At 37.0% G+C, this 12,790-nt stretch overlaps 1 protein-coding gene across 6 annotated transcripts in view; it reads left to right on the top strand.

Annotated features, from left to right (window-relative positions):
* Positions 1-12,790, top strand: part of slc4a7 (solute carrier family 4 member 7) — a 119,615-nt gene that overhangs the window by 61,731 nt on the left and 45,094 nt on the right. For all 6 annotated transcript variants that reach the window (XM_033047190.1, XM_033047177.1, XM_033047198.1 and 3 more), the window contains 5 exons: positions 2,043-2,200; positions 4,184-4,271; positions 4,820-4,966; positions 5,980-6,083; positions 8,956-9,130. In XM_033047190.1, the coding sequence (XP_032903081.1) occupies positions 2,043-2,200; positions 4,184-4,271; positions 4,820-4,966; positions 5,980-6,083; positions 8,956-9,130 (672 nt within the window). The remainder of the gene's footprint in view (positions 1-2,042; positions 2,201-4,183; positions 4,272-4,819; positions 4,967-5,979; positions 6,084-8,955; positions 9,131-12,790) is intronic.

Here is a 12,790-nt window from a genome sequence, read left to right as displayed (position 1 = left end):
TTATTGGCACAGACTTTGCAAGTCTTAGTTCAAAGCCTCCTGTTGGGAGAAGAAAGGATTTAATGATTTTCCTTAGAAATGCACATAACTAACAAAAAAAAATGATAGAATGCAGAAATTCTCCTCGAGGTTTGCTCACCTTTATGTATGTATGTTCTAATATCAAACAACATTGTTTCATAGAAATTTAATGAAACGTATACTCCTGCCCTTATAAACTTGTATCTTCAAGTTTGCATTTTACATCTCCATTTTGCTTGTGTCTTTCGATATCATTTTAGTTTGTAGCATGCTTCTTTGACAATAGAGGTGGCATTTTTCTGTTAATTTAACTTCTTGTGCATATTGGCTATGAGTTTTATTTTCATGATTGTATCTCCAGGGATATTGAATCATATTAATGCTACACATGGATGATGCCATGTAAATTTGATAGTCCATCGACTAAAATCCATCCAATGTTCATTCAGTGTTGATAACAGACAGCTGGCTTACACAATTTATATTTTGCTGAAGCAGGAATCTGAAAATTAAAAGTAGTTTATCAATGAATAGCTTTTAAAAGAATTAAGATTTTCAAGTTATGTTTAAGCAAAAAGATATAATTGTTACTGGGCTGCCATGTTGGATTGTGATTATCGAGCTAGTGGATGACAACCAATTATGTCTGAAAGTTGCCAGTGAGATTCCAAAGTGTATACATTTTTGGAAGCAAGGGTAGAAGTTGATAAAACATCAGCAGCTTCTTAATAGTTAACTGGTTTTGTTTCATTCTTCCATTTTGTTTCTAATTTCATCTTAATTAGTATTACGTATGGCCTGCTTATGAAAAAGAATACCCAAAAATGTGATTGGTTTTGCTGAGTAGATTTTACATTAATTATTTGACTATAATCGCATGTTGATTTAATGTCCAAAAATGAAAGTGCTTTGTTGTTTTACTGCTATGGCATGTTTATAAGTTAAGGATAAAGATTGTAACATTATTAGCTCACTGTAACAATGGATAAAATGCATTGTACTTACGATAAGGTGCATTAATTGTAATTCATTATATGAATAATGTTTTCTTTGTCAGATTTATCTACACTTCTGAAATTGTCTTAAAATTTCTCATTTGATTTCTGTTGTTAAACTTACATTCTTAATAGTACTTCATCTAAGACGTCCCCCCCCCCCCCCGTAGATTATTTAGCCTACAATCGAAGCAGGTATCTTGGTGCCTGCATCTCTATTGTGACTTTTTACTTGTTTCTTTTCCCCTTTTTTTATTTTTTGCCTTTCCTTGGCGTTTTTGATTTTAAATGTGCCTTTCTTTACTCCTGGTTGGACTGGAGTTTGAGTCCTGGCACTGTAGTTGTGTCACGCTTGGTATAAGAAGCAAGAGGCCTACAGTAAGTCTTTAGTTCCATGGCTTCTTGTGAACTGCTGTTGTGCACATTGTTTTGTTCCTGGTGCTTGTGTTTTTTTTATTATCAACCTGTGGCAAACTTTCATTTTGTATGGTGATGGATATTATATATCGGCGCAAGAAAATGTGCAGTGGTCATTAATTTAGTTGTGTTGAGTTAATGTGGATCTTGGATTTGGAGCAATTAATGAGCAATGTTTGTTGACAATATTTGGAACAAACGTCATTTTATGACTATATTGTGTACATAAATCTGTTTTTTTCATATAAAAAGGACTCAAAATGGATGTATGACCACAGTTAAGCCTTACCAGTTCAAATTTTGAATACGTTTTAATTTTAAAATAGCATACCAGAGATTTGAATCCTTATTTTATCTTTGTGTACCCAGCACTTGAGCTGTACTACCAATTTTTACAGTTTTGTGAAATATAAATTCAAAACTTTTGACTTGCAGTCCACAAATAAATTTGATTTCCAGATATCAATTAATTTGCCATAAAAACAACAAAAGATTTCAAAGTCAACAAACTTTTGCTCAAACTTGGTCCTTTTTCATGTTATTTTTTGTGTTTCTCAAGTATTTGGAGTTGCTAAAGATATTGTCTCATCCCTCCACATTCGTTTGTAGGTGGATATGAACTTCATGAAAAAGATTCCAGCAGGTGCTGAGGCTTCCAATGTCTTAGTAGGAGAGGTGAACTTCCTTGAGAGACCCATAATAGCCTTTGTTCGTCTGTCTCCTGCTATTCTTCTGACAGGGCTCACAGAAGTTCCTATTCCAACCAGGTGAAACTAATGTACAAGCTGATAGAGAGATGGTAGTTATGCATGATATGCTCTACAATGGAATATTTAACCATTGTATTGGCCTCCTTAAAATCGGTTCAGTGGCTTGTTCAACTTTTACCTGCATGATAACAACTACCATATCCAACAATGCCTTTCTTTCTGTTTTGTTTTACTAACACTTTACAAATTATCCTCCTCAAATGTCTTTCCCACAAGTTCAAAATGATCTACAAACTAAAGGGTCATTTCCACTTGCATATTGACAAACAATTCGCCATCTCTACATCCCCTCTTTGAATCTTGAACTCATCCAGATAATGGAGAATTTTTATTCTGTTTTGAGATTTCTAGATAGTGGGCAGGGTTTGAAGTTTCAGAAAGGTCAATATTAATTTCAAAATATCCAGTTTTTGCCCTGACATTAAAACTAAGCTATTTATGGTGGTCAAGTTAAACTTTTACTTCTTGATAACTCCCTAAGATCTTGACAGTGCACTTGACAAAAATATTATTATTGAAGGAAAGATGAGCAGAGGTAATAAGATTCTTTCCAAAAAGGTTTTGGACTGATATCCAATGATATCCAGTGATGATTGGCATCTATCAATTGCTCTACAATAAGCGAGTTCGGTATTCCGACTGCGCATGCACAGGTCATAGGTCATTCACAATAACATTCTCGCCAGCCTAGCTGCTGCGTGTATACAGACCTGTGTTTCATCCGTAGTCAGGATCGAACCTGGGCCTCCGGCGCTGCAAGTGCTGTTGAATTGCTACTGGGGCTAGATAATGTAGAACTAGTGTGAACGGGTGATCTCATTACCGTTCCAGTCCCCTCCCGAGTGTCCCATCCCTGTCTGGGGTCAGCCGGAGATATCCGGGGTGACGGGACACCGGCCCGGAGCAATGGCGGCCGCAGACTTACAGCCAGTGCGGAGAAGAAGCTCCAACTCCAGCTCAACTCTGCTCCAACTCCCGAAGAACCCGTTCCCTGATGGGCCGGGGACTGTCAGTCGCACCACTCGCCTTATCCAGTGGCTGTTGGTTAACCCCCTCGGTACCGGCGAAAGCCGAGCACCAGTCATCAACGGGGATACACACAAAATGCGGCACTAACTCAACTGGTCAGGCAACATCTCTGGAGAAGGGTCTCGACCCGAAACGTCACCTGTTCATTTTCTCCAAAAATGCTGCCTGTCCCACTGAGTTACTCTAGCGCGTTGTGACTACCTTCGGTGTAAACCAGCAGGTTTACAGAGCGACGCCTGTCCACGGGTAAAGGCGGGGAGAGGGATGGGGAGAGGGATGGGAAGATGGGAACAGAGGAACTCGCTATCGCGGCTTCACTGCAGGTCCCGAACACCCCGTCTCCGCAAGAACTCCCTGGCGCTAGGATAATCTCACCGTCTTTCCGCCGGTCCAGTCTCTCTCCCTGTCTCCCCCTCGCATCTGCACCCTCTCTTTTGCTGTTACACCCCACTTCACCCCCATTCGCTTTTTTTCTCGAATGATCTTTGACAAATCCCATGATTCCTAGCAGTTTTCGGAATACCGAACTCGCTTATTGAATATCGAACTCGCTTCATGGACCCTCTTCCTTTGCAACCATCAGGAACATGTAATGAATTTCTTACATGGAATAAAAAAATCATCAATCAATTATTTAATTGCTATGTATCACTGTTTATTCATTTAATATATTTGCTAAATATTGTGGTTTAAACATATTTGGTGGCCAGTACATTGGTAATGTCTGGGAGTGCGGTAAAATATACAAATTGTCACTCCCTCGATATTGGGGTGTTGTGTACACATGTAGAAAGATTTAATTTTTGATGTTAGTAATGAATACTTTGCCATCTGCGAAAATGTAATGATGGAAACTAGCATTTGGCTAAATGTTAAACACAGTTTTATACAATTTGTAGTGATCCACAGAAATTCGAATATTTGTCTCATATGCAATTTCCTTCCCATCAGATTTTTGTTTCTTATGTTGGGGCCATCTGGCAAAGCGCAGCAATATCATGAAATTGGTAGATCAATAGCTACCTTAATGACAGATGAGGCAAGTTTATTTTTTCTCAAAGGAAATTTCTATGGTATATAGAAATGGCATATTTTCTATGGTATATAGACACACTGATCTGTTCTGTATTTATGCCTACAATATTCTGTTGTGCTGCAGCAAGCTATCTGGGACACATGACAATAAACTCTCTTGACTTGACTACTTCATTAGAATCTATGTGGGACAGCAATGGATGTTAAATCGAATCCTGTGAAGCTGAGATCGTGTTTCTTTTGATTCATTAAAACTAATCCACAATCTGTAAAATAAATGTTTGTACAAAAGACCAGTTATTAGATCAGCCTTAATTTAGAAAATATGTAGATTAATTGTAATTGTAAATAAATTCCATTATAATTACAATGTATCTCTGTTATTTAGTGAGCCAAATTAGGTCAGTTGAACCATAACCCTTGAAAACATAAATAATTAAAATAATTTTACTAGCTTTAAAATTGTAATTGTAAAAATTCTTTACTGGATCTGTACTTAAAACAGGAACAATTCATAAATATGTTTTTGTATATATTTATACATATATAAAGATTTTTCACGATGTTGCCTACAAAGCAAAGGATCGTACGGACCTGTTGGCAGGAATAGATGAATTTTTAGATCAAGTTACTGTACTCCCACCGGGTGAGTGGGATCCTTCAATACGAATTGAACCACCAAAAAGTGTTCCTTCTCAGGTGAGAATCATTATTACAGTCTAATGAATAGACATTTTTATTCACTGTCAGAGGACCATAAGAAATAGAAGCATGAATAGACTATACTGTCAATAGACAATAGGTGCAGGAGTAGGCCATTCGGCCCTTCGAGCCAGCACCGGCATTCAATGTGATCATGGCTGATCATCCCCAATCAGTACCCCGTTCCTGCCTTCACCCCATATCCCCTGACTCCGCTATTTTTAAGAGCCCTATCTAGCTCTCTCTTGAAAGCATCCAGAAAACCTGCCTCCACCGCCCTCTGAGGCAATGAATTCCACAGACTCACCACTCTCTGCGAGAAAAAGTGTTTCCTCGTCTCCGTTCTAAATGGCTTACTCCTTATTCTTAAACTGTGGCCCCTGGTTCTGGACTCCCCCAACATCAGGAACATGTTTCCTGCCTCTAACGTGTCCAAGCCCTTAACAATCTTATATGTTTCAATAACAGTCCTTCGAGCCTGCTCCACATTCATTAAGATTATGGCTGTCCTGATCTGATCTTGATCTTAGCATAATTTTACTGCCAGATTCATGTAATTGTTGACTGAAATATCTCTTCTTGGCCTTGAATATATGCAACATGTCAGCTTTGCAACTTCCTTGGGCAGAAAATTCAAAAACAATGATTTTCTGAGAGAAGAAATCCTAAGTGGTCAACTTATTCCAGAAGTATGCCCCTAATTCTAGATTCCTGTTATCAGAGGAAACATCCCCTCAGTTGTAGGGTTTGACTGAATACCATGCAAAACAAAAATGTTCACTGTATCTCTGTAAACATGACTAATTAAGCAGCACCAATGACCAATACCTGTTGTGTCAGGGGTATCAAATACTTCAACTTACGTAGGCAAAGCAACCCTTGAATATTTTTTAATGTGTTGTTGTAATTGAGCTTTGAACTTATAGTTTTCAGATCAGAAAAAAAGTAAATGAAGCTTCGATAACATCCCACGTGTTAAATACTTTTTTCTGTATTATGCAATTGAAAAGGAAAAGCGAAAGTGCCCTCCTCTTCCAAATGGTCCAGCAATTACCAATGGTGCCACGAATCACGAAGAACATCACACTGGGCCAGAACTTAAGCGTACTGGAAGGTTTGTTCTGCATATTAATTACTCTACAGATAATTTTCCTGTGAAACTAAATATAAATTACTTCATGTAGACTATTGAACCTAAATGTTCAATAGAATGATGAATGGAAAACAATCCTGTGGGCTTTAATGCAGCCTTTGATTTTTTTTAATGTTCTATACTTTATATGTATCATCTTGTACCCAACATAGAAGTTTTTAAGAATTTGGGGAAGGTGAGATTATGGTAATGCCTTGTAAATACAGGATAGGCATGAAAGGGATCATATTCCTGTATAATTATTTTCTGTATAATCTTCCTGTACTGTCACTGTTGCTGAACTATCCTTTCAAAACAGTTTAAAAAACCCCGCAAATAATACATCTTCTCTCTGCCAGGGAATTTTTTTGGCGCCAGCTTTCAATCTTGGTATAAAATTGGTAGTGCCCCTTACAGACTTAGTGATCTTTTCTTCATACATGAATGATGCAGAAAGTTTAATTGGATATAATCAATGAAATATTATTCGTTTTTACGGATTGCATTACAACTTGAGTTAATCAGGACATGTAAGACTTATCTGGTGTAATAGCTGGATAATCGTTCTTCATTGTGATATTTTATGTCCCAGCCTCTTTTTCTATATTCATGACATCTAATCGGCTATGCATGCATGAGTATAGTCAATGGTAAATCACACTATATTTTCCTAATGGCTGGGGATTTCTTATTGAACCAGCTTATCTTTGCATGATTTGCAGTAGGCAGTAAAAGACATCACACTGTTTGTGTTCATTTATGATTTGAGGCAGTATGCTACATCTGTGGAAGTACTAACCAAACAAATAAAATGATGACAAAGTGACAAAGAAAAGCAGTACAAGAAGTGTGAGAAGTTTGTTGTTGGTTTTGGCAGAGGTTTCTTGCTTCATATCTGTTCTACTAATATTAACTAGACTTAATTCTGGAATTGGTCTGTAAAGTTGGAAAGTTATCTTTTAGGTATTGTGTGTGATGACTCTAATTTTAAACTAGATCAAATGTTTTTTTACAGGTGGCTGGTGACTTAAATAATCCCTTTGTAGTATGTCATTTTTATTGTAAGAAAACTAATTTATCAACCTCTTCATGACAAACGTTAACTCCCCTTCCATTTTTGGTCCTAAGAATAATGAAAAATGTTGCAGATGCTGGAAATCTGAAACAAAATAGAAAATGCTGGAAACACTCAAGTCGGCTAACATCTATGGAAAGAAATATAAAATTAACGGTTCAAAGACTGTGTCAGATCTGGGAAAGGGAGTAAAAATGTGTTAGATTGTACAGGGGTGGGGGGGGGGGGTGGATTTGGGTGGCAGGAGGACAAAAGGCAAATCTATGAAAGATTGATGCCAAGGTTATTGTGGTGCTAAGTTACAAATAGCAGCTCAAGGGCTGCTAATGGGGAGGGATAAAACAACTACAGATGGATGAACATAGAACAGTAAATGTAGACACCAAATGCTGGAGTAACTCAGCCGGTGAGGCAGCATCTCTGGAGAGAAGGAATGGGCGACGTTCCGGGTCTAGACCCTTCTTCAGACTGAAGTCAGGGGAGGGGGTGGGACAAATATAAAATGTAGTTGGAGACAGTAAGTTTCATGGAAGAACTGGGAAGGGGAAGGGGATGGAGAGAAAAAGCAAGGGCTATCTGAAGTTAGAGAAGTCAATGTTCATACCACTGGGGTGTAAACTACCCAGAGAAATATGAGGTGCTGTTCCTCCAATTTGCGCTGGGCCTCACATAGAACAGTACAGCACAGGAAAGACCCTACAGTCCACAATGCCTCTGCCGAATATGATGCCAAATGAACCTAATCCCTTCTAATAGAACATAGAACAATACAGCAAAGAAACAGGCACTTTGGTCCTCAGGTCCAGATATAAAACCGTAGTGGCCTCTTACACTGTTATATGAAACCCAAAGCAAACTTGAGGAACAGCAGATGTTGTGGACGTTGTTGAATTTTCAATTTTTCCGAGAATTTGCTTTCTTTGTCAAATAAGAACTGGTCATTTTTCCATTTGGATAGGTGGAGGCGTAACAAGACATTGGAAACCTATCAAGATGCAATTTAAACCAGTTGCTTGCACATTGTTCTATTAAATTTGGTATTCTTGTGGATCAACACACTTTGCCTATAGTAATTATGTTCAACTAGATGAAAGAACATTTAACTACGTGGTAAATGAATGGTCTTACATGTTTTAGTGGGTTAATTAGACTCCTATTTATTATAAAAACTGATACTGCAGCCTCCCTTGTCAATTCTGGGTTATTTTGCGCCGACGCCACGTTTGGGGACCAGCCCTTCCGTGTTGGGGGACGAGGCCCAACAGGTCCCACTTGGGCTAGGTTATTATAAAAACTGATACTGCATCTTCCTTGCCAATTCTGGGTTATTTTGTTGCAAAAATTAATTTAGCACGTTCCATGAATTCTCTTATGTTCAGCTGAGGCAAAGATAAGGTGAATTGCCACAGTCTTTCCGCAGGGAAGGGCACAATTAAAGTGAGATGGGAAAGATTTAAGACACCTGAGTTACTCCAGCATTTTCGTGGCAAGTTTTTCACACAGAGGGTGGTATGTATATGGAACCAGATGCCAGTAGAAGTGATAGAGGGGAATATAATTACATTTAAAAGTTACTTGGACGGATACATGGATAGGAAAGGTTTGGAGGGAGTTGGGCCAGGCGCAGACGAGTGGGACAAGCTCGGTAAGTCAACAGTGACTGACATTTCAAATATCTTTGCCCCACCTTAGACAAGTGTTGCTGCAAACTGTTGTGTATATATGAATTAAGCTGCTGAATTTGTAAATTTTGTATAAATTACTACATTTATTTCACAGGATCTTTGGTGGTTTAATCCATGATATTAAAAGGAAGTCGCTGTTCTACCTGAGTGACTTCAAGGATGCAATTAGTCTACAGTGCCTAGCTTCCATTCTATTTCTTTATTGTGCTTGTATGTCTCCTGTCATCACTTTTGGAGGACTACTTGGAGAAGCAACAGAAAATAGAATAGTATGTATCTGAAACTCATTATAAAAAAATTCTAGTTATGTGTCCTGTTTATGCAATATGATTGTTTTTCAGATTGAAATCTACCCTTTTCCAGGATGTTACCAATTAATTATTTATTAGTGATACCTTGGAGTGTGGTAGGGCATGTTGTAGTTTTATTGTGTTTCGCAGTGTTTTGGATATAGTATGAAACTAGTGCAAATAAATAGGGTGAGATAGTCTCCATGAATACCAAACTACCTGGCATGAGCTCACTGGATTACTTCTGTTGCTATTAAATATGTGTGAATTTAAACTAGTTTAGCAGGCGTCTTTTTCTGAATTTACATCACATAACCTTTCATCTCTAATTTAATATGTTAATAATGGTGTATCAGTGAGCAGACACAACTGTTTTCAAATGTTGTACAAATTTGAACGAGAACCTGAAATTGATCAGCATATTTAAATTTGGTGCAATGAATGACGTGTAGTATTATTCTCACATCCAATTATGACCTTGGGACAATTATATTGCAACAGAATAATATATTACATGATCAATAATGTAACATTTATTATTGTAACCAAGTTATTGAGAAATATCAAATGAAATCTAGTAAAATAGTTTTTGTTCGGTTGTTGTTAATCTACAACTGTCTACTAAAATATTGTTTTCTAAATAAATTTTGAGGTCCACATTAAAATCATCTAGTCAAGTTGTGTCATATAATCTATAACAATATAAACTCTTCCCATTGCTATAAAGTAATAAGAGAAAATCTGTTGATTAAAAGTGAACAGCTTCAAGAGTAATAGTCTAAAAATATTATCTTTAACCAATCCACTACAACATTCTGAGTTTGGGAATGACTCAGTTGGGAAGAAAGATTTGCTTTTCCTTGTATTAAAAAAGGCAATTGAATATCATTAAAATATTTCCAATAGTATTTGTACTTATAATGTTCAAATTCTTTATACTTTATAAACTGTTATAAATTTATCTTATAAATGTTATCAAATAACTCTTATAAACGTATAAACGTTTTTTATAATGTTTTACGAAAATAAAATGTTGCGTTTAAGACAAGCTGCAAGTTGGCTGTGGCTAGAATCTTATTGGTGCATCAGTAAGTGTTCAAACATGTATATTAATTGTCTTGAATAATTTGTTTCAATTGAAGAGGATGTGCTTGCAACATTTAATTAACAAAATATTTAAAAGGACTGACAAAATATGGATGCAGGAAATCAAAAACAGAACAGAACAGACTAGAAGTATGATTCACCAGCATGAAGAGATAAACACAGTCAAGCTGTAGATCAAAGACTCTTCTTGGATGCAGGAAAAGTGAGAAAACAAGTGTTTTAGTTTGCAGTATTGAAAAGATGGAGAGAACACTGGATTTACTGTTTTAATTGTTATTTATTTTTCATATGTCTCTAACTGTCAGTTTTTAAATTAACTTTCTTGACAACTTTGTTGTGCACCCTATCATGACATTCCCTCTCCACTCATTCCCTTTGTAGCAACTTAAAACAACCTTGCTTTCTCACTTTTTCAGTTCCGTTGAAAATTAATAAATTGAATCGTTGACAATATTTCTCTCCATGGATGTTGCTTTATCTGCTGAGTTTTACTGACATTTTCTGTGTTTGTTAAACTAGTAAAAGGCAGTGCCAAAATTGTATTTAAAAATGATTAGTCAGTGTTTGCTGATGCACAATAAACGCTAGCATTTATTTCGAAGAGGGCTAAAATACAAAAACAGGGATGTAATGTGAAGCATTTAGTCACATTTGGAGTATTGTGAGCAATTTCAAGAGTGTTTTATTGTCATATGTCCCGGATGGGACAATGAAATTCTTACTTGCTGCAGCACAACAGAATATGTGAATATGTAAACATTGTATATAACGGGGAGATAAAGAAAAAGTTCAATAAATAACAAATATAGTGCAAATAGCAAATAATATAGTCTTTTGCAGTTCAGAGCTCTTAGCTTATTCGTTGTGTTTAATAGCCTGATGGCTGTGGGGAAGAAGCTGTTCCTGAACCTGAACATTACAGTCTTCAGGCTCCTGTACCTTCTTCCTGATGGCAGTGGTGAGATAAGTGTGGCCAGGATGGTGTCGGTCCTTGATGATTTTGGCTGCATATTTGAGGCAGTGACTATGCAGGCACGTGCCATCAGGGTAGGCAAGGTAGGCAGTGCCTACCCTGACTAAAATTATAAAATAGTAATTATTTTATATATATATATATATAAAATATATATATAAAACATATATAAAATGGTCATAAATAGTAAAGGCATGGGAGAATTATGCCTCCCTAAGAGATCGATCTCTTAGGGAGGCATAATTCTCCCATGCCTTTCATCAGCAGTACGTTTTAAACGCGGAAGTATGTTCTACTCACTTGCCGTCAACGCTGCTTCAAGCCATCAGTGGGAACGGTCCATAAAGGCAGCTGAAATTCTGCCTTTACACTGTGGACTGCGTGCATATGCTGCGTTGCGCACTGCGCATGCGCAAGTTTCTTGGCGAGATTTTCATAGTGATTACCTGAAGAGTTTCTCGAAGCAAACTTATGAGGAAAAGACCAAAATAATAAAAAATGGCAGACCAACGCCGGACCTTAAAGAACTTCAACAGCGCAAAGGAACAAAAATAATTAGAATTTAAAACAGCTTGGTACAACAGGAAAGAGTGGCTATGTGGTTGGATTTCAACAAATAGATTGTTTTGTTTTCCGTGCCTGTTATTTACTGTATCTAGTGGAACTGTATGGGTAGCAGGTTGATACAGTGATTTAAATAATTTGCCTAATGCTTTAAACAAGCACGAGAGATCCGCTGCGCATTATGAAAGCCAAATAGCATTGAAGATATTTGGGTCTACACGGATCGACTTGCTCATAGATAAGCAGAAGCAACTTAGCATCGATATTCACAATGAAAAAGTTAAGGAGAACAGAGAGATACTAAAAAGGTTAATATGTGCTACTTGCATTTTGATCAGACAAGAACTTGCTTTTCGCGGTGATAATGAAAACAAAGAATCGCTAAATCGTGGAAATTATATTGAGTTACTGAAATATACAGCAAAATTTGATGGAAAATTGGCACATCATTTACAGAGTTCATCTGTTTTTTTCTGGCATTTCTAACAAGATACAAGACTTGATTGAAGCAGTAGGCACAGTTGTAGAAAATAATATTAAAGAAGAGATTGCAAAAGCCCCATTCATTGCCATAGAAGTGGATGAATCCACTGATATTTCAAATACAACTCAGTGCTCTACAGTATTCCAGTATATATTGGACTCTGAAATTAAAGAAGCATTTATAGGCTTTGACAAACTTAAGGACAGAATTGCTACTAGTGTAACAGAATGCATATTCATTAACTTACACAAATATACTTGTGCTGAGAAACTTGTAGCACAGACATACGATGGAGCAATGGTAATGGCATCAAACTTAAATGGTGTTCAAGCTAAAGTAAGAGAAAAGGCACCATCAGCTTTATTTACCCACTGCTACGTTCTTGTTGAATCTTGTTCTGTCTCAATCAGCTAAATTCATACCTGAATGTACAGGCCTTTTCAAGACCATTGACGCTCTTGCCTCATTTTTTAGTAATTCTACAAAACGAACACAATTTCTTGATGAAAGT

The sequence above is a fragment of the Amblyraja radiata genome, chromosome 2 (assembly GCF_010909765.2).
Source record: "Amblyraja radiata isolate CabotCenter1 chromosome 2, sAmbRad1.1.pri, whole genome shotgun sequence".
NCBI lineage: Eukaryota > Metazoa > Chordata > Chondrichthyes > Rajiformes > Rajidae > Amblyraja > Amblyraja radiata.
Note: the sequence above shows the minus strand (reverse complement) of the source record. Positions and strands in the feature narration are given on the sequence as shown.